We start from the raw sequence: 23609 nt of genomic DNA on the forward strand, positions 1-23609 counted from the left end.
CGTCAGAACAGAAAGCCGGAGGCCATGCAGAACTCTAATGCACTGTGAAATAGCCCACACTTAAATAATTGGGTTATAATGTTGGCTCAATTAAGTGTCATTGTCACTGCTTTCCTGACATGATGAACATTTCTATGATAAAATGATTTTTCTCTGCGAGTCCAGATAGACAGTTAAACTCTACATATAACTTCCATGCAACCTGAGATGTTAGATGTGCCTCATTGTCATTTTGTAGAGAATTAAACTAGTATTAAATGAGAGTGTGTTCATTGCTTTGGCCCACGTAGGCATTCCCTCGTGCTTACTTCAGAGCCGACATAAATCAGGCCTTTAATGCAAGACTATATCTCGACACTGTGCTGAGCTTGCAAAGAGAAAGTTATGTTGCACCATACACTTCTGCTGGGGTTGACACTAAAACATACTACACCAGCTACTTTCAGCTTCACGGGCTTCTGGTTCTAATTACACGTCAATGCAATCAAGCCAACTCACACATAGATATGCGCAGATTTTTAGCTCATTGGAAAACAGATGTTGGTTAAATGCATGCAATCATTCACATACTCAAACCTCACATTCGCAGGCCTCTTATAGGGGGAAGCATATAGGTTTTCTTGAGGCTCCTTTTCTTTCGAGTCTGTTTTGAATGAGTTTCTCATGCAATGCTGTAGCATCGAGCAGCCAGGAAGACACAAAGCGTCGGCCCAGTTCCTGCAAGCGCACTAATTCTTCTTTGAGGATGGGACTGGCTGATGCAATAAATAATCCAAACGTTCACTTGAAGGAATGCTTTTCCCTTGTCTGAGGAACAGAAATTTCCAAGACAAAAGCCCATGTGCTTTCAACAATGTGCAGTGTAGAACTTCTCTCACCCAGCCCAATACATCTGTTTTTCAAACAGGGCCAAAAGGACTATGAGTCTGTCCAGGACGTATTCCCTCGCGCATGTGGTTGTAGGCTTGTCACCCACTGGAAGGCGACAAGCACAAAGTTCTTAGTCTGAATATCTCTGAAACTCTGATCACTTGAAACTTTTAAAGCTTTCTGTCTATTCATGGGGTCTTTTCCAAGAGACTGTCAGTGGTGCAGTCTGTATCATTAGAGTATTAGCTACTTCAAAATGTCCCACATGTTGAATATGATTATAAGTCTCAGCCACCATGCCAAGTGGCTTAAAAACATCACCTGCTAAAAATGCTGGTTAACCCATTCACCCTGTTAGCGCTAAATGATCTTCTGACATGGCAAGTTTATGTAGTCTGATTCGTCAATGACGCCTTATGTGGCTCCTAGGAGGAACCAAGAAAACACTCATAAATGAGAGAAATTGGACAATGAAGGTATCTCAGCCTTCCCAAGAAGCCATGTGCTGCCATAACTACATAGAAATGCACTGGAATGTGGGGCACCATTTTAATATTATTAAGAGAGTCTGTAAATTGGTTCCTTGGGTTGTTTGTTGGTAAATTACTCCGAAGAGAGATGTTTTCTCCTCTGCTCCAAAAAAAATTGCAGCTGAGGAATGTTCTTTATAGCCAAGCTGACCAGGCATTTTTACAACCTCGTATCACTGCAACGATGTTCAGTTAAAACATTTCCAACAGGCATAGCTTTGAACTACACTCTACATTTACATTTAGATTTAGTCATTTAGCAGACGCTTTAATCCAAAGCAACGTTCAAAGGAGAGAACAATCAAGCTAAGATCAGAGTATGAACTTGGATCAGAATATGAACTTGTCCTTGTTTTTTTTATGTAAGGAAGTTAGAACAATACCTATAACTTTAATAGTGCTCTCAGGCTGTGTTTATAGCCTGCTTCAACTGGTCTCAAGGACAAGTTTAGGGCAAGGGTTTGAACCTCCCAGCTGAGATAACACCAAAGCCAGCCCAGTTGTGGACCTTTCTGTCAACAAACCACCACCATGCGTGTAGTGGAATAAAGAGGCCTTCTTTGGTGGCTCCAAACTGTTGAATAACTTACATGAGATTAACATCAAAGAGCCAGACTTTACTTTTACTATTACTGTTCATCATTGTTTTATGCTTTGAAAACGGCTGTCAAAGAAAATGAAAATAGTCAATCTCTGATCTTTGATTTCATGTCTGCCTTCATGTATATGGTGTTCCTTCGCATGCAACTCCACTCCCTTGAGTAATATTAGTGGACATTATGTGCATATACAACACATGTGGCACATACATCCTTACAGTCATTGACATCTCACCACTTTGTTTAGACAGTATGCTTACTTTGAGGGGAAGCACCACTGCGCACATCTGCAGATAGTTTTACCGTGCCTCGTGGTGAAATGGGCCCCAGTTCATTCCCCCCCTCCTCGGTTTATGGACACAGTGTATTGCTTTCATTTTAATGAGGAGAGAACACGACCTAATAGTTAGTTCCTCCTTGCTGCCCTATGGTACCCTCTAATAACAGAATGTCACAGAATCTCCCTCGTTCTGGAGAAAGGGAAAACATCCAATGCAAAAGGTCAAACTTGTGGTGAATCTGGAATGATGTGGTTTTCTCATAGACTGTGTTGGTATGCATGGAGAATGATGTGCTGTAGCTTTTTGCCTGCCGTCCCCCACCTGACTGTCTCTTCAGAGAATCTTACAACACAGCACCTGCAAGACCTTGATTTAATGATAGGTTTAAGGGGGCTTCAGCACCGTTCTTTTGTAGAGGAGCAATGATTGAACGCTGACTCAACTTGCTTTCTATGTGTCCCCACAGATTGCCGCCGGGTAACGTTTGTTAAATCATTACATGTGACCTGCACCAGGGCTGTGGGGTTCAGGAGGAGGGGGGGGGGGGGGGAGGAGGGGGGGGGGGGGAGTCGGTAGATCAAGTGTGCAGGGTGTTTGATAGATTAGTCCCAAATAAGATGGAAAGGAGTAGAGATGAAGATATATAGCTCCAAGGGGGAATATGCATATCACATTTGTATCTCGGAGATGCTGGTAAAGCAAAACAATGGAGCAAAACAGATATGTACTGTTTGTTAGCAAAAAAAAACAACAAATTGTACATTTGGCCATATGAGAGCATGCACTAAATGACAGGAATAGAAATGAATGCATGGACAGCGCTAATGCACAAGTATGTTTTAGGTCAATTATATGTCAAAGGAAGAGGTCATCTGATTGGAGCATTTAAAAGCCAGGCTGCCACAGTGGTCCTGATAAGTGGGTGTCAGCAAGTAGGCCTACCTACGAAATAAAAAACAGTTTGACACAGACACCATGTTTAGTACCACATCATGGCCACAGCAGGGCCAGACTCGGAGGAGAGAGAGATGACATGTATCCTCTGTACACCGTGCAAATCTATAATATTCTCATATTACCAATACAGTGGTTGCAGTCACAGCAGGGACATTTGGTTTACTTCTCCCGAGCTTTCAATACAACCACTTGGGTGTACATAACCGTTCATCAAGTATTGATATCAGGTTTGCTGGATGGACGTTGGTCTCTGAGTGACAGGAATGTCAATATAGCCTGACTGGAATGGGGGAAAAAGAACCATACCATGCCACGTTGAGCTGGAAAAATGTGCTCATAAATCTAAATAAAGCTGAGGACCTGTCTCCATCATTTGTAAAAATGTGACCGTAGATGTGTGCTTTACATCAACATCTCGACGAACCATCTGTAGGTAGGGCATCCTTGATCTCTGCACTCAGACAAGACAATTGCTTTCATAAACATAATTATACCATGACAACATCAAACATGTCTTCGGCTTGTAACTGATATCTTGCTTTCCCCAACAACACTGACAATCTTGCTCCTGATGTCTGTGACTGAGACACCGTGAAGCCATATTTCCATTTAAAAAAAATATATATATGTATATATATATATCACCATAGTGATACAAATCTTTAGAGACATGCTGTCATTTAGAAACAGCATTAATCGAGGACCAGTTCAAAGTGATAGATGAAGGAGGTCTGGCTGGAGTTGGCTGTTCATAGTTTAATGCAAACCCAGTGCATGGCCCCTCTTGAGAGTAGCTTGCACACAGTCACGGAGAGGGGGTGGTTGCTGCTGAGTGGATAGCAGTTGATTTGAACGCATGGAATGAAGAGATAACATTGAAAACAATTGCAGGCAATGAGGTGCAATTGCGCGTAATTACATCTGCTTAAACACTGCAAAAGCTGTTTAGATAGCGAGGAATTAAATTGCTTTGTGATGCTTATCACAGAAATGCAAATAGAGGGGGAATATATTTTTTCTCTGTTTTTAAAACATTTTTTATTTAATGAGCACCGTGACAAACTATGTGTAGCGTTTCTTCAGGGAGGCCGAGTATCTTTCTCCTGGGAGGCACGCTGTGATCTAAAAGTGGACGCATCAGGGCTGTTCAAATCATGGGGGCTGTTCAAAGGACACGGGTGCAGTGTGTGACAGGATGTTGCGTGGAGTCGCAGCCCATGACTGATGGCAGAGAGGCTGAACATCTTCTGCCCAGGGGAATGTCAGTGGGAGCCACATGTTTAAACCATTAACCCAAATGGGGCATGGAAATGCTTACTAGGTACACCATAACAAACAACAGCAAGTTGTATTCTACCCCAGAGAAACTTAATCCCAGAGTAACTCCAAAATGTGGTCAATGATCTGGGTAAAGACCATAGTGCCATTTGTTATCTACCTGCCTTTTACACGTCAGTCCAGTGGAGGTATGGCCTATTGTTTAGGTTATTGTGCAGTGGAGCCAGTCTTAAAGTACTAAGTACTATACACACTGAAAACAGTTCTGGTTTAGTGGTATCTGATATCAATTTTTCATTATGGATGCTTTTATTTTTCAGTTCAGTTGCTTGCTGTGACAAAAGATTTTCCATGGTATTTGAGACCAACCTTAATCTAGGCTTGGGACGTCTAAAAAAAAAACAGGAGCATTGCAGAAATAATGAATAAGTAAATCAGGGGTGGAACATTTGAGTGGTGTTTAAGGCCGTTGCAGAATTTCAGGGTTTCCTTGAAAAGGGCTGTTTATTTTGAGCCACAAGTGCCAGGGGAGGGAGAATAGAGGCTTTGGCAGACCTGCTGTCTCCCAAATGGCAGACTGCGCCTGCAGAGCAGGGTGGGGCCTCAAACAGTAGCGTCTTGGAAACGGTGGCGCAAGCAGCGGACCGTAATGGGTGGAGTGGCCCCTTACTGAAGGGTGGGGGTTATAGGGGGGGGACTCAGCAACTGAACACCATGATTGAAGGCTTCAGGGGAAACTCAGTATTGCTGGAACCAGAAATCTGCTGTTAAAGCATTTACCAGGACCCTACATGGAAACAAAAAGGACATTTTTAAGGGGGAAGGGCGAGTCAAACTGAGCAGCATCAGTCCCTTAGTGTTCTTTCAGCTGCAAAGCATTAGGGGCCAGCAACATGGCTTGATGAAATATACTAACGTACAGAGTGAGCCTAGTTTGCTATGGGGCCTCTTGTACTCTCACAGTAGTGCCACTGGTCTTTACACATACTGCGCACACGTAGTAAGGGTGCTGAGAATACGGCCCTGTGTCCCACTGCCTTTAAGCCTGCCCATTACCACACCGACTTAGTTTAGAGGAACACATTGTCGCCAAGGCCACATGTCCAGATGTTGCTATTCATGACCTGATTAATGGAAAGCATTCTCCTTCTCACTGAGTATTTTCCACCCTGTTGAAAGCATAACATCCAACTGATATTTATCAGACCAATGACCAGTGACTGAGGGGAAAAAAACAAAATGGTAAAAGCTTGCATTGTCCTGTTTATGAAGGTCACGTCAGCAGCGGCACTGATGGTTACTTAGCAGATGCTTTCAATTAAGTGTGACTCACTCACTGTTGGTGGCGGCATTTACCTTCAACTCAAACTATATCTGAAAGTTTAGTCATGAAGAATGTAAGCAGTGTCCTGAGGTGTACGCAAGGGCCCTTTGAGGAAATCCAATCTCAGGACCCCTGGACTCAGGGCCCCCGACCAGATTTCTCCTTTCATTGCCTTTGGAAAAGGACAGGATCTAAGGCGATACAAGGATTTTACGTCTTAATTTGCTATTTAAAGGGCAGATGAAAAGTCTGATGCAGATACTCACTTGTTGTCTCGGCTGCCTGCTATAGTTTAGCAGTTGTGTAACCGTTTTGAAAATAAGGAAAACCTGAAGGGGGGGGGGTTCTTCTGATGTCACAGGGGGGAATTATTTCAACAGACCCACCCACGGGGACCTTGGCAGTTGATGGCTTCCGTAGTTTGCCATGCCTGACAGAGATGTTCTTTGTACTGCCTGGTCATAAACCTGACCTAGCTTTTGGGCTCATACAATAGCCTTGTTGAGGTTTCTATTTTTCCTACAATACCAGGAGGTGAGTGAAATCATACAAGCAGCACATGTATGATGATGGCTATTATTCTTTCTTTGAGGTGTGATGAACCTGAATCGAACTAGCCTTTACTCACCATCATGGAAAATGTAGCGTTCAAGGTAAACACTCCTCAGAGTCGGAGTCAAGCTCAGAGGCAAGACTTGTGATCATAAAGGACCTTAAAATTCACATAAGAGCCGTAACAAATCCGACATGAAATTCATGGCGTGCCAACAACTGATATTTTAATTGGCAATGACAGTGGGTTAAACCATGCAAGACTGGGGAGGCTTTGTGATTATCCTTTCATATGTGAACCCCATTTTATCTCTGCCTCCTCTGCTTGCCTCTCACCTCTCAGATCTGCCCTGTTTCCTGTTCAGAGGCGAAGACTGAGGTTTAATCTTTTGATGAAAACGGCATAGGAACAGCAAGAGAGGCAACGGCTCCCTTCTGGAATGTGTTGCTGGTGCCCGCTGTTTCATACAAGTACATTCCAGCACAAACTAAAATCTGACTCCAAATATTATTCCTTTTCTCTCACTTGGAAAGATACATTGGTGTCTTCGTCATGAATCATTTTTTGGGGGGGGGGGGGGGGGGGGGGGGGGGGTGGTGTGCTTTGTGTCTTCCACATATGGAAACTCCGGATTTCTTCCAGCAAGACATTTCCTTACCAGTGTCCCAGAGTACATTTTTATGAAAGAGCTGAAAAGATTTAACTATTAGCAGAGGGGTGGCCAGATGCAGTGTAATTTATACTGGGGCCCGTATTTATGTTTTATTCTGCTCTGCCTCTACCTCTTGCACAAATCTCAGAGGGACAGGATGTATGTAAATTTGAAAGGAAAGAAGAACGATGTTTTGTTTCTCCTCTCAGTGTTGGAGTTCTAACAGAGGTCTGGCTCCAAAATGGTAGTAAATGTGGGTCCCTGGTGAGTTCACAAAAGAGAGCGCTGGGCTCTATAAAACACCCAAGCTATGGCCTGCTGGGTTTTACCATGTCCATACTCCCGGGGGTGCCTCTAAATAGGGGGATTTGTTACTATTATCAGATTTAGAGGCTACGTGTACAGGAGTGTAGCTCCTGATTGCAAACACTTGGTCATGTTTGGTCTGGGAACATCGCCTGTATATGAGTTACTTGATGTGCCAGAACAGCCATGATGACTCATAATAGCTCCAAATGAGAGCACACTGCCAAGACAGAGCCAGTATTTTATGTTCTTTTGACTATGATCACATGAAAACCTTCTCTTCGCTACAGAATATGAGTAAGAATGAGTTTGAAATGAGTATCAACTATCTTTAGCATCCTATAAAAATGTCCTCGAATAATATGGGAAAAGAGACTGCTCTGGGATATTCAGATTTACTCATAGTGCAAATGGTGGGAAATGTTACTTTTTGACAAGCACAATCATGTACCCATTTAGTGTTTGATGTCATATCTATAAATGGAGATACCAACTCCCCATCATTGCATGCTTCACTAAATTATATCCAGCCCTTGTGGTGTTCTGGCGTAGGCAAATCCCTTAAAAAAAACGACAAGCAATACCACTGTAAATATAGACAACTGACCATGATTTCACTAGTACCACAAGATGAGCTGGTTTGTTTGTAGAGGTCAGTTTCCCTGGTGATGGGTTTGTTAGGAATTGTTTTCTGTCAATAATTAATCGCACAAATATTTAGATTTGAATCACTTCTATAAAGATTTCTTTCAATTCATGCCATACCTAAATGATTTGCTAGCTTTTACAGAATCATTGGAGCCTCTTTCTGTACTTGTTTGCCTGATATCAAACTAAGTCTATCGATCATGCCTCAAGTAAGGACCTGAATGTCTTTCCAATGTCGCATTCATAATCTATTGGATATTGACAACAACTGATATTTTAATTGGCAATGACAGTGGGTTAAACCATGCAAGGCTGGGGTGGCTTTGTGATTATCCTTCCATATGTGAACCCCATTTTATCTCTGCCTCCTCTGCTTGCCTCTCACCAGCTCGCTCACCTTCAGGGTCATTTTAAATGATTACATTTACTAATTATTACTCTTTTTGTAGACCAGCAAGGCCCCCACATCTAATCTGAGACCCATGAACTTCATCAAACCCTATGCTGCATACTGGACAGTTATGCAGCTTCCTGTTCCTTCAACCTCATGTGTTTTGCAGACGGGTTGAGTAGGAAAAAGCAAAGAGGGGGGGGGGGGGGGGGGGGACAGGGAAGAAGGGAAAAAAGGGGGCTTCACTTACAATGGGAAGATTCATTCATCGGTTTTCAGTGCCTTTAAACATCAGAAGTACAACATAGACCAGTCATAAAATTGTAGCCATCGCTTTGGAAAGTGCCGGGGATGTCACAACTCATAATAAGCCGTTGTTCACTACAGGGTGTGGTTAGCAGCCTTTCAATGGAGAGAGAGAGAGAGAGAGAGAGAGAGCGAAAGAAATAGCGAGCGAGAGAGAGAGAGAGCTGCCATGTTCATTCCACTCACATGGTTTCATTCGAGAAATGGTCATCTGTACAGTCATTGCACCGCACTACCTGGACTTCTACTTAACCCTCTGAGGCGCTCTTAACAGTAACTCATGAGTTATGGCACGCCACATATTACTTTTCACTCTGGCCTACAATGTCTTTCTGCTATGGTGCCAGCAAGCACATGGGGAAGCCAGTGTTATCAATCAGTTCACACAGAGTTAAACCCTCCATCATCCCAGCATGATTATTTAGGTTCGAGCACCATATAGCCATGCTTGAAATGGATGTTTGGCAGCCAGTAATACAAAACAGCTGTTTCAGTACAGGCACTGCAGAGATGACATTGTTGTTCACTGAAGTCGCCTTCATAGACGTCTGGGGCAGATAAAGAGTACCATGTCTGGTCACCTATTCTCCTGTGAATGGCCGGTGTAAAGCAACAGTTGTTCCAGAGCCCTCTCCCTCCTCACCAGCTGCAGTTAGCTCTACATGAACCACAAAGTCTGGGGTCTGAACGACTTGGCTTCGGTTTGGAGTCACATATTTTCTCCTCATTTTCTGTGAGAGCTATCCAAGAAAAGCTAAGCCTGGAGGATCATGAAGCTGATTGTGATTTCTTTTCTTTTTTTCGTTAATTCAATTGACTCTCTTGTCCCCAACTCCATCCCCCCCACCCCCACTTTTGCGCCTCACTAACTCCTGTTTTATTGGCTCCTGTCCTGTCTTACACTTGGACACCCTGTGTTTGTTTACTGCCAAACGCAGAATTCTCTGATTCAGTCCTGATTGCACAATCCTTTGGCAATGTAAAAATAACCCCCACCTCAAACTGTGCATAACACAAAGTCTGTCTCTGCTACTCTGTGACGTGCAGTAAATTCTGATTGACAGAAGTTAGTGCTGCAGTCAACAGACCGTTTAGAGTGCCATATTAAGACTTTCTTGTATAACCATTTATTTATTTATTTATTATTCATGCAAACAGCATTTAGTGGCATGATTTGAGTAGAGTAGAGCACTATTACTAAGGGTGATTAGTCATATTAGTTAGTAAAGCAAAATCACCCTATGCTAATCGCGAGCACCAAAACACTACTTTGTAAATGGTCAGAAATTAAGCATGACATCTTTTTTTGGAATCTCCTTTGTATCCTTTGTATATATATATATATCAATTTGGTGTTCACAATCACCAAGTAGATTTCTTCTTCAGTGTATGGGTAATTTAACTTTTAAAATTTCAAAACCTACATCTGGCTGTTATATTGTTATATTGACTGACACTGTGATGATTTAGCTCCATATTTAGACGATTCCTCCCATCTTTGCCAATGAAAGTGTATGGTAACAACTTGATAAGCAATGTCTGTTCCTAAATGCATAGAGATTTAGTAAGACAAGACAAATTAAGTGTTGCACTATATAATAAGGACATGTGGGAATCTTATATCCAAATGGCTGTTGGCCAATTGAACTTCATAGCTGTGTATGTACTTTGATATAACACAGCCCCAAACATTACATTTAGCTGGTCCCACTTAGTTTGATAGCTGCAGTGGAGTTGAAACATTCACCGGTGCAGATGTGTTGCAGTTAAACAAATAGGCCCGCAGCTATATTATGGTAAGAGCTGGTTGTTTATGTTCACCATAGCACTGTTTCCACAACCTTCAGGAACCAGATTGGGAAAATGCAGCCTTGTTGGCTGTTTGTCTATTATCTCCCATGCCTGCATAGAATCCTTCCAGCGAGATTTTCTGCGTGTGACCTTTGATCCATAGTAAGATTGGGTAGTTGTGAAACAAGCTCTTAGGGGCTGTATCTTTTGGCTCAGCCACTGGAAACCACTGCTTTGGAGGTCTGACAGTTTGATTTGAGAGAATATGGGAAATCGTGGACTGCCGTTTTTTTTTTATGTTGCTTAAAAAAAACGAGACAGGTGATAAAATGCTTGGGAAACCCCAATTTGGACTTGAAGCGGAGAAAGTCTCAAGGGACAATGACTAATGTCTTGGCGAGAGACATCCTCCGGTTTATTGAGAAGATCCCTTTGGCCGCTTTTCTTTCTTGCATAAGCAACAGCTGGTCCAGCTGGAAGTATCCAAGTGCATGTTGGGTCATACGTGTCACAACTCAAGACAAAAGGGGCACATATCCATGGTGTAATATTACCCTTAGCTTAGTGTGAATGCAATAATGAAATTCACCAAATGCTAAAGTCTAGTTTGTTTTCTGTTTCTCTTTCTACAGCATCCTATTTTGGAGACAGTTTCTGTAAGATACATGCCATCCAAGACCTCTCCAACTTCCATCTTTCCCTGCAGTTCAAGACAAGCAAGCGGAGTGGTCTTCTTCTCCTTGCTGCAGGTGTTCAGGACTACCTGTCTATAGAACTCTACAATGGCAAGTTACAGGTCAGGATGCATTTTTCATAACAATCACAATTATTCATTTTCTAAGCAACCAAGAGGGCAATATAAATGTTATGAAGTAAAATCTCAAACTCCACTCAAGTAAATGGGAAACTTCCATGTTCAAATAATAAAGTACTATTTCTATAGAATAAACACGAAATCAGCTAGCTGCACAATTGCACAACAAAAAACATGAATGGAATTTGGTGGGTTGACTTTGAGGAAGGCACAATTTAGCTAAGAAAGTGTGTAAACAACCATGTGTACTCCATGTTAAAACTATGAAGAAAAATAACATCTAGGATCTTATGATTCTAATTAAAATGTGGTCAGACTTTACTCATCTGAAAGCTATTCCAGTGACATTTTTGGTTCAATCATGAATTGTAGCTTCTCTTCAGTACCACTCTCTGTATTTCATTCCAGCAATTGAATTAGTATCAAATGCTTTGCACAATGAAGATAGATGCATCGATGTTATTGTTGTATCACATACACACACAGCATGCACACAATAGAAAATGCCTCATTTCTTCTTTGTTTGTTTGCAGGCACGAATGAATATGGGGTTTGGAGAGGTAGTCCTTTCAACAGCACAGGGTCGTCAGCTAAACCACCTTGTGGACCACCATGTATCCATCACTCTGAAAGAAGCCAAATTCACAATGGCAGTTGATGACTTTACCACTGACACTGATGTGCGAGAAGGTGAAGATGACCTTAACATTGATATTGGTGTTTTCCTCGGAGGCAAAGACGACTTGGATGTGTCATATCTCAACCATGCTGTCCCTCCGTTTCGAGGCTGCATCGCTGATGTCAAGTTTGAGTCTCATCAGTTTGATATACTTGCCTCAGAAACCACAGACTGTCAAGACACAAAGGAGCTCTGCAGTGACGAGTTTGAAGCTGCCGACGGGGAGGCTATAAGCTTCATCAGCCCTGACTCCTTTGTTTCGTTGCCCACGTGGGTCAGGACCAGCAGTGACATTCACACTCTTGAGCTGTTGATGAAGACCACTATTGAAGACGCTCTCTTGGCCTTTCATCCTGGACGAGAGTCAGACTTGATAGCTCTGGGTGTTGTGGGTGGGTATTTGAAAGGGGTGGTGGACTTGGGCAATGGCATTGTGGCGCTTGACAACCTGAAGGTACAGCTTGACGATGATCAGTGGCACAGAATTAGAGTTCAGGTCGACTCTGACAAGTTTGAAATGAATGTGGACAGTCAGTCTGTATCCATTCCTATAAGTGGGGAAGATAAATTGGACTTGATTGGGAATCTGTATTTAGGAGGAATTCAGGGCAAGATGAAAGATGTATTTCGAGAGGCAAACTACTTGTCACGGATGGAGGAACAAGTGACGTCAGAATCATTCATTGGATGTTTGGGGGAAATTAAAGTGAACGAAAAGGACAAAAGCCTTCAGGATGCATTGGTCACTAAAGATGTGCATGTTAAGTGCGAGGGTGAGGACTATGATTACTCAACTTATGACGAATTTGAGACACCCACAACCACTGCCCCTGTTCGAATTCGATACGTTGATGTAAATCCTGAAGAAAGACATTGTAACCCAACTAGCGACATGCCAGAAATCTTCCAAAACGTCACAAAGCTTCTTGATTTCACAACCTTGCTTGTTCCTGAAGGAGGTGAAGCCTACTTAGACATAAGCAACCTAAGCCCAACCTTTGATATAGCTGCAGCTGGCATCCGGCAATCTCAAATCATTTTCACTCTTGTCAATGATCCCTGGTATGGATTAGTGGATATGAACATCAACAGCAGACGAACAAAGAAATTTACACTCCTGGATGTGGTCAGTAAGAAAATTAAGTATCTTCATGACGGAAATGAAAGGTATGGTGACCAGATTGAACTTGAGGTTGTAGCCCATAGTAGTGGCTTCCTTCCAGACTGCCTGAAAACCTCTCGGCAGTATGTCCTTCCAGTGGAAATCATCCCTGTCAATGACACCCCCCAACTGAGCATTGGGGACATCGCGATCACTGCAAATGGACGCACTCGTCTGAGCCCCAACCTCATAAAGATTGTTGATTCAGACACTCGGTGTGATGACTTGATTGTCCGTGTGATGGCTGAGTCAAACACACCAGAGGGATATCTAGAGAATGTGCAGCAGCCAGGAGAGAGCATCAGTCAATTCACGTGTAGGCAGTTAAAGAATGGACTCATTTACTATGTACATAAGGGGGGAAATGGAGCAGGACTGAAATTAATGGTATCGGATGGTCAATCTACTAGTGAGCCCACCACATTTAGGCTATCTGTGACACAACCACAGATTAACCTTGTGACCAACACAGGTCTTCTTATATCTCAAGGTGGTAATTCTACCATTGGTATACAACAATTGGCTGTTTTCGTCACTCCCAGAAATGGAGATGTTTTATACAATATCACTCAACCTCTGAGATATGGTGAACTGCAGTCAACCACTGCAGGTAATGACATGCCAAGGAAGGTGACCTATTTTCGGCAGTCAGATTTGGAACAAAACCGTTTAAGGTACATCAGCACAGACACAAGTGGTCAGGAAGAAATAGTGACTGAGTATGTTCAGTTTGATGTCCATCTTGGACAACAGTCACTGACAGACAACACCTTTCTGATCAAGATCACACCTGCTAAAGTGAGGGTGGCAAATATTGTTCCATTGGAGGTAGAGGCAGGGCAGCAAACAGTCATTTCACAAGCAGAACTTCAGGCAACAGTGACTGGAACAACCTTGGAACTGGATTCAATACAATATATCCTTGTGAAGCCTCCAACCCTAGGGACTCTACAGTTACAAGGCAGAGATCTCACAGAAGGTGATACATTCACTCAGCAAGAACTGGCAAGTGCCCATATCAGCTACATGCCAACATCCCAAATAGCGGTCGATGTGCCAGACCAATTTCAGTTTAAAGTGTTAGCGGAGAATCAGTATTCTCCCATGTACACGTTCCCAATTACAATCCTGGCTGACTCAAACACTCCAGTTTTAACCAACGAGCGACTGACAGTCCTTGAGGGAGGGGAGAACATCTTAAATAAAGAGTATCTCTGGATTGAGTCACCCAATTTACCAGACTATGTGTATAAAATTTTGCAAGGCCCACAGTATGGTCACCTCTTTAGAGAGTCTCCACCAGGTCAGCCAAGGTTTGAAGGTGCTGTTGGAGTGTTCAGTAATGAAGACCTGCTCTTGGACAGGCTCATTTACAAACACGATGGATCTGAAACAGGCGACGACTTCTTCACCTTCCAGGCATATGAGCAGACAGAGGGCAGTGTCAGCACTGACAAACAGGAGTCCCTGAGTGGAACTTTCAGGATATCAGTTCAATCTAAAAATGATCATGTGCCACAACGTGTCATTGACAAGACCTTCAATGTGGTGCGGAACGGAGAGAGGTTGTTGACCACGGAGGACATCCTGTTTGACGACAACGACTCAGACTTCAATGATACTCATCTGGTTTATGTTCGTGTAGGGATTTTGTCAGGTAATATAGTCTCAGCTGCAGATCCCTCTCAGGCCCTGTACCGCTTCACTCAAGCAGACCTGAGGGACCACAAAGTCCTCTTCGTTCACAATGGGGCGGATCGTGAGAGGTTCCAACTTCAGGTCTCTGACGGTTTGCACAAGACAACAGCCTTGCTTGAGATTCAAGCTGGAGTTCCATACCTTCATGTGGTGAACAACAGCATCGCAGTCATGGACCACGGCAGTACGAAGACACTGAACACAACTTTGCTTAGCGCTGACACAAATGCGTATGTCCAAGATGCCAGTGAGATTATATACGAGGTGACAGCACCCCCAAGTGATGGGAGGATCATTGTCAGTGGAATTGAGGCCTCACAATTCACACAGAAGGACTTGAAAAAGGGTGTGGTGTCATATGAACACCATGACTACAGTTATAAGTCAAAAGATTCTTTTAGCTTCACAGTACGATGCAAAGAACTATCAGAAGACGGAATATTCAGGATCAAAATCTTCAAACGAGGCTACTTGTCTGAACCCAAAGTGATCAATAACAAGAACCTAATCTCATATGAGGGAGAACATACAGTAATAGCCCAAGATCATTTGAAGGTAAAATCTCTTCTTTTCATATCCTTGAAATGTTCATGGCTGTTATCATGAAAATGATTTAGTCAATGGGACAAATTGTTAAGCACCATCACAAATACTTTCTTTAATGAAGATATACTTTCTGTGTTGTAAGGGTTAATTTTAGATCCCTTATGTGCAACTCCTATTTGCTTTTTTAAAATTAAGCCTTAATTAACTCCACACTTAAAAACAAAAATGACGTGTCTTTGTTCAATGTGTGTCTTAAACTAATTTGTGACTATATCAAAAGACTATATACAGAGTGTACCCAAAGGACAGGATCTTTGAGACAAATCTCTTTTTCATCATATGTTCAAAGTTGTTTGAGAGCCCAACATTGTCTTTTGTTTATCAAAGAGGACTATATAAACAAAGACATATTTTAACTAAGGAGATTAAGAACTTGCGCAAAGCTGAATGAGCCCCTGGCAGAGACGTTCATTGACAAAATCAAAAACTTGACTGCTTCATAAAAATCGCAAAACCAAAAGTCCCTAGATCAAAGAAACACATCACTGCTTTACAAGTCTTTTATGTGTGGGGTAGTAAATCTATCACTGTGCGCTGTAATTTCACAATCCTGCTTTACTCCAACTGACTAGCCACATACATTACATGTCAATTTGGGGCTATGGTAGTTACTGAAGACATCCCATACAGAAAAATCCTCTAAAGTAAGCAACTCGTGTTTTCCCACAATGTCATACGGGATTATTTGGTCTAGTGCATTCAGAGTGCTGTTCACATGATCCCCTCAATACACACACATGGTCACTCTTTAAAAAGATATTTGAACATGACTGGGAGATGACTCAAGCTGGGTTTCAAAGATGTTCAAAGTATAGTGTACATTCAGGTGTTTGAATATAAACAGACTGGAGAACTGAAATCACTGAATTCATTAATGTTTTTCCCCCCAAAGGTAGAGCAACCTGATATCCTGCCAACTGAAATGGTGTACACCATTAAAGATCCCCCACGACTGGGACACGTAGTGAAGATGATCAATGACTCAGAAAGCACAGTGGCCCCGGTGCTGGACTTCATCCAAACCTTCACACAGGAGGACATCAATAAGGGCCGCATCCTCTACGTGTCCACCTCAGTCCAGGGCTATGACGTTTTCACCGTTGACGTCAGCAATGGCTTCACCACAGTGGAGGACTTGGAGGTGCAGATCAACATCGTCCCACGGCTCATCCCAGTTCAAACCTTTAACTTCACTGTGAAGGAAGGCGGGGCCGTGGCACTGTCACAGGAGCTGCTCAATATATCTCATGCCTTCTACAGGATGGCCAATATTGACTTCATAGTGGAAGAGGCCCCACAGCATGGAGATATCCGTTACCTGGAAGGGGATGATTTTGAGCTGTCCTCGTTTACCTGGGATGAGGTAGGTCTTGTATCTCCTCCTATCCTGTAGGCTTGTGATTGATGCTTAATTTATGCATCAATAATCAGAAAATGTTCCCCATTATTATTGTTGTGCATCTGCATTTTTCAGATAGGTTTAATTAACTACACAAACGCTTAATTATCTATGTTGCAAAGGCTTCAGGCCCTGTTGAAACCTTAAGCAGAAACCTCAGGTCATAAGGGGGGGGGGGGCCCTCTGCTTGGAGACAGCCAGGTAGAGAGGTAGAGATAGAAAAAAGGTAGGGGTAGCAGAAGGGAAGGTATGAGAGAGGGAGTGGGGAGAATCATAAACATGGCAGATGACTGACATACTTGTGGCAAATATACACGATACATATAAACATAAAGATGGTATATATATGATACATACAAAATGAATAGTGGATAAAATGGGGAGAGAGTATTCAAAGATTATATATAAACTGTTAGATTCTGGTGTATTTCTTTAGTAGGTATACAGTGTGTGTCGTAATATAGATATCTCATTTAAACGTCAGTGTCAGTTAAGACACTGATGCCTCAAAAACATATTGAAAAAATAATTTGCCAATCAATAATCAATTAATATTTATATTTATATATATTTTGTGACATCCCTACTATACTGTCATCCGCTTAATTTACATCTGTATAAAACAGAGAGTAGTCTATACTTCAGGTTCTGAGAGATGTCTTCCTGGAATTGTGCTCAGAGCACAGAATGTCTATATATGATCATCTTTACTACCAGTGTGGTTTCTGAAGTCTGTGAGGAGCCTGGAAAGAATGAAAAGTGCATGAAGCGTGTGCCGGTGGAAAAGCGTCATGGGCTCGGCGTGTACTGTGTGTACTTGAGAGCCTAGTGGAGGCGGTTAGTCACTCCAGTGTGGACTCCAGCATGTAGTCCTGCCCACCTCTCCTCCCCTCTGCCGCACGGTGGAAAATCTGACAGTGCTGCTCGTCTGCCCGGAGCCAAAATAAACTGGCCCATATATTCCTATAATAATGCATGTGCACACAGCCTTCCCGCGCTTTGCCAGATGCATTCTCTCAAAGGGTTCACTGTGAGCTCCATTTGAACTAATAGAACCCACATGCTATAGCCATGATTCAGCTAAATCTGATTAGTCAAGGGGGAAATAAACAGGGAAAGGAACCTATTCAGATGTAACAAAGACATTCTGGACAAATCATCATCTTTCAAGTTATGAATAAGACTTGCTCCTATGTGCGAAAGCAGGAGCTTTCAGTGCTCAGTGTTTTTTCCTCCAGGTTATGCAACACACACGCAGTCAGAGAGGACAAAGCACAGCCATTCCCTAAATGACTTCCACATTGACGCAGAGAGCTGCAGACTGTGGGCTCGCACAGGACTGGAACGAGAGTGTAATTGTTCCTAAATTAAAGACGGACGTAGGGTGCTCATTATCGGACATCACTCTCAACATTTCTCTCGCTCGACACATGTGGGAGCAGTGGTTCCTTTCATGCAGTCTGGCTTTTTTCCCGTGCAATGTGAGGCTAGAGTGGAGTTCAGTAAGCTGAAGTCAGACTAATTGCCTTCTACGGTGGAAGTGTGATGCAGGAAATGCACACATTGGGCATTCACACTGCATTTAAGATGCTGTGGGAAGAACATGATACCGTCGAACTGGGTGGTTCAGACAAACCGCAGACTCTCCCTTGCTCACTTGACTTTGTTGTTCATCAGGGAGAGACAAAAGCCAGGCAGATATATAGAAACCGTAGGGACTGCATTCATCCATCATCCATTCAGAAGAAAACTTTGTGAGCTTAATCAACACGAAAGAATGTTCTTAGTTGCCCTGTTGAGTTAAGGTTGTATTCAGGAAAAATCATTATAAAGCTGTTAGCCCGAATCAAGCATTAAATGTTGGTTCATGCTGGAGTTCATGGCTTATTCATGCTATGCTTGCAATGACTCATGCTGATAAGAATATTATGGATGCAGACCGTGATTGATTAGAAGAAACCATGGTGATGTTAATCATGGTTATTAATGAAGCCTTAATGTGAAGTGGCAACCCTCCCTTTTGATTTGGCTATACAATAGGTATACATAGTCATATTTGCTATGAGTTATTTTCAAATGGTTTAAATGTTTTACTAATTTGGCCAGAATTCAGACCTTTTCCAAGGTATTTCATGTAATCACATCTTCCATACTATTACTCCCTCTCACAAACTGACAGCCAACTTGGATCTTTGGTTAGAAATAGTTTATTTTCATTTCTGATCAAATTGTGAACTCCTATACTGCAATCAGAGGTGCTATTATGCCTTCTCTGAGTTGAGTTCCGCTCATCTGGAGCCAATTAATTCCACACTGTGAGAGTGCTGGGGCCTGACTGTGCTGTGACTGGACTCCCCATGTATGCACAAGACCAGGGGCTATATCACTCAAAAGAGAGGCACTCAAAATGACGTGATGAATCACAGAGTAAGGATATAAGGACCATCTTTGTGGGTGTCCACTGACATAATACCTTTAATCAATAAACTTCGCTTCACCCCCTCCACAACACAAAGCTCATTATGAATATAACTTCTTTAAATTGCCCTGGGTATGATGGTGAATTCCCTGTGCTGGTAATTAGGGGATTGTAAACAAAGGTGCAGCTCAATGAACCACTGATGAGTTTATAATGAAAGAGACAGCACACAACACACATTTTGTGGTCTATATGTGTCTCTTCGAGTGGAATGGATCAACTACAGATCCTGCGTCATACGTGACTGATATCTGGAACATGTGATGTCTTCCCTTGCAAAAACAAAAAAGCACAACCTAACTTCCTTGGATTTGTTTTGTCCATTTCAGGTCAAGAGGAAGGTTGTCTACTACCTGCATGACAGTACAGAGACCACAGAGGACAGCTTCACTCTCACTGCATCTGACTTTGAGAACACCAGAAGAAGCTTCCCCATCACTTTTGGTGTCACTGTCATCCCCATCAATGATGAGCCACCATTACTCGAGCGCAACACAGGAATAGAGGTAACGTCATCTCTGGAAGTGTTTTTGGTATTCATCAAACATCTGAAAAAAACAATTAAAGCGAATAGTAGAGAACACATTTTGTTGGAAAAAATAGAACACCAAGTGTATCATTCAGCTTTTTGGACTTTGTGGTTTCGGGTCTCCTTGGTAACACATATTTTTGGAGAACCATGACTGTGGCTGGAATTCTGCAGCCACGAGAGCCAACCAATCCATTGCTCAGCCTCATTCCCACAAAAGGGAATATAATGATGTATCTTCCTCTTGCATACTGGCCACATCCCTATCCACTCTCTCGCTTTCTCTCTGTCTCTCTCTCTCTCTCTCTCTCTCGCTCTGTGATTTAAGACAGGAAGTGTGAGCACCCCGACCTACAGCAGATGATCAGACTTGATGAATAACACAGCCGTGACAGAAACTGATCACCACAGCCCCTGCCTGGCTAGCCTTGTCCACAGCTGCTGTCTATTAAAGCCCTGAGCCCGGAGCAAAGACTCATTAGGCTTAAGATTTGCCCCTGTTCCTGGCGCCCTCTAGTTTTGCCAGAATGGTGAAGTGCACCCTATGGAGACCATTTTAAACATCAAGCATGATTTCAGCACATTTCCGAAGATGCCCTCGAGTGAGATATTACTGACTGTTCAGGACTAAATAGAATTTGCCACACAGCTTGTGATCAATTTTGTTTGTATAGCACATTGATTACAACATGAATTATCAATTTCCTGCACAATTTCGAGACTGATTGTGTTGTGAGCCTTTGCCTCAGCATGGGCCTGAGTGACACTGTGGTAGTGGACCGATGTCGCCATCTACTGGACGTTTTCACTCACACTCACTCACCCACTCACCACGTGACGTCACTGTGTGGTTGTCTGATTCAGTGAAGCCATGGGAGACAGGCAGTTATATGGCAGTGTTTACCGCCTTCACTAGAGAACACTTACCTGGCCTGGTCATTTTTACACGTTATTTCGATCAGAGCTAAAATCGTGCTTCCAACATACAATGACAATATGACCGTGAACCCACTTTCTGGCACCTGTGTGGCTTTGAAGGTTGCATATTCTACCATTCAAAATGCCGCAAGGAGACAGAATAATAGCTCTGGCTTATCTGGGACAGCACTCTACTCTCTGAATTTCCCCGTCAGTCTTTTTTTTCCCCTGTCTGGAGAGTCTTGATGGAGGCAGCAGAGAGAACAGTGCTGAACAAATCAATATATGCCTTTCACGGCAAGCCTCTGACTTTTCCCAACTGATTCTGCCCATCTCAGAGTGTCTTTCAAGACGTCTGGCCCATTTCTTTCAATTAATGTTCCTTTCAGCAACAAGGCCATTAGAGTCTATTAAACCACTGCCCTGGGAGGTTAATCCCCATATGCACTTAGTTTTGTCTTCAGATAACAAGTCAAGCCACTTTGCCAAACACCAAAAAACAAAACTCTGTCTTTATTGCAACAACATGTTTTTGTGTTTTGCGAAAATGTGTTATTGTCTTTTTTTATTTTTATTTTAGGTTCTTATTGGTGAAGAGGCCGGAATCACCAATACAGAGCTCAATACCCAGGATGCGGACACACCAAAAGATGAAGTGATTTATTCTGTTGAAGTCCTCACTAATGGGATGGTGGCTCTAAAAATATCTCCTGATGAAAGCCTTGACAATTTCACTCAGGCACAAATCGACAACGGCGAGATCATTTTCATTCATCAAGGTATATCATAGCCTTCACCCCTCCCCAGTCTTAGTCTGAAAACCTCTTGGGAAACACTACACAGGGCTTTATGCCAACGTGTGGGTATATGTTTTCATAGTTTCCCTCCAAACACCCCAACACCAGGCCTGCCATTTCATGATATGTTACCACACAGCATCCAGTGGTATTTGTCCCAAGCCTCCTGTAAGCTGTATCTTGACATTATAGGCTGCCATGCCTGGCTTTCGGTGATAAAGGACCAGGCAGTGTGGATCATGGTGCATTTCTCTAATTGACTATGCTCTCTCTCTCTCAGGCTCGGAGTCTGGGGGCTTCAGGTTTACCGTGACGGATGGAGAGCACACATCACCGCTTTATCAGTTTGTTGTCACCGCCAGGCAGCCAACCATTACCGTGGAAACAGGAGAGGAACTCATGGTGTTCCCAGGTGTGTTGCTCGTGGGGAGCATACCCATCACCATCAGGGTGGTTGTTTATGCCATCCTAAATAAGCCGGTGACAAATAATGACGCAGGCTGCTGAGATTGAAATCAGACGTGTCAGATTATAATCACCTTAACTGCCTATCCTGGTTCACATTTAGTCCAACATAAGTTATAAGGGGGGGAAAAACATTGTTTTTTGTTTATTTAGGGACAAAACAGGCAATCAGCAGTGGTATGCTGAAGGCTGTGACTGATGACAGTGGAAATGAGCTCAGGTACTCGCTGCAGAAACCGCCTCGCCGCGGGAGACTCATCAGGCAGATCCAGAGAAACCGTTTTGAAGAGATAACGTCCTTCTCACAAGCAGAGGTAAGGGCTGTGAGGAACCATGTTGAGTTAAAAAAACAAACTGCTGTGAGCATGTTAAACTGGAGGCAACACATTTAGCTGTATATCATAATCATACTACAATCCTAATATAAGGGTGTACATTAAAACATAATCAGGATGTTCTATCAAATGTGATTAATAATAAATGAATAATACATTATTTAAATGCAAGTATCTGGGGTTTACATGAGCAATGGTGATCTCTTAGGATGCTTTAGTGCATTCTGCCTTTTCATGCCACTGAGGACAATGAGGAGGTGTGTTAACCTGATATTGTTGCCCTGCTCTAGAGGCCTCTGAACAGCCCTATCCATGGCACAGCACTCTGGCAGCATGGGAATCTTGTTGCACACTTAATACATTACCCCTTAAATTCAGGACAGACGACCCATTTGTCCTGATTAGAGAAGCTTAGAGAAAACTCATTTAAGGCACACAAATATTCAAGTGTTTAATAATTAAGCCTAGTTAGTTTGTCCAACACAGAGGACCTTCCATTTCTGCAAACAACAACACACATTAGCACCACTGAATTACACCCCTTTACAGCCGTGTGGTTTGGAAATTAAGTGGCTGGATATCAGTGACCATATAAAATACTCCTTCCCCTGACTCGGCACAGTACAGTGAGCTCAGCTCAAGTAATTGCAAGCTGGGGAGGCCTGCTGAAAACAAACAGCCCTCAGCTCAACTTGTTTACCCTCTGAATCCTGATATAATTACCTGGTGAATGTCATCCTCTTCTGATATGCCCAGAATATTTCAGGCCAAGAACAATGTGCCATCAATTCTGTTTATCTGACTGATGGATCAAAATGTGCTCTTCTCGGCTAATAGCTGACATAGAATGATCCCTTGTTTGGAACATGTTGACACCTGCCATATGGGTGTCCTTTGCAAATTGTTTTTATATAAATAGGAGTGCATCCCAAATGATGTGGACACAGCTGTTGGCCTAATGAAAGTGTTTGTTTCCCCCCTGCTGCTCAGCTGGAGGCTGGAAACATCTACTATGAGCACCAGATGCCCGAGGAACCCTTCTGGGTTGTACGTGACTCGCTGCAGCTGCAGTCGTCATCACCTTCGGCTTCGACCGTCCTCCTACCCATCACCGTGTCTTTCTATGCCGCCGATCACAATGTTACATCTCAGCTCTGGAAGAATAAAGGTATGAGATTATATGCTATTCTGTACATCTCACATGTCAGCTGATTAATAAATGATTAATACATTTGAGCTACA

The 23609-nt window shown here is 42.8% G+C and overlaps 1 protein-coding gene across 1 annotated transcript in view; it reads left to right on the top strand.

Moving 5' to 3' along the window:
* cspg4 (chondroitin sulfate proteoglycan 4) overlaps positions 1–23609 on the top strand; it is a 38602-nt gene that overhangs the window by 10678 nt on the left and 4315 nt on the right. The window contains exons 2-9 of the mRNA XM_080842929.1: positions 11119–11282; positions 11834–15394; positions 16338–16808; positions 19653–19829; positions 21351–21549; positions 21848–21979; positions 22186–22346; positions 23358–23535. Coding sequence (XP_080699055.1) covers positions 11119–11282; positions 11834–15394; positions 16338–16808; positions 19653–19829; positions 21351–21549; positions 21848–21979; positions 22186–22346; positions 23358–23535 — 5043 coding nt within the window. The remainder of the gene's footprint in view (positions 1–11118; positions 11283–11833; positions 15395–16337; positions 16809–19652; positions 19830–21350; positions 21550–21847; positions 21980–22185; positions 22347–23357; positions 23536–23609) is intronic.

Source organism: Sprattus sprattus (assembly GCF_963457725.1).
Source record: "Sprattus sprattus genome assembly, chromosome: 7".
NCBI classification, from domain to species: Eukaryota; Metazoa; Chordata; class Actinopteri; order Clupeiformes; family Clupeidae; genus Sprattus; species Sprattus sprattus.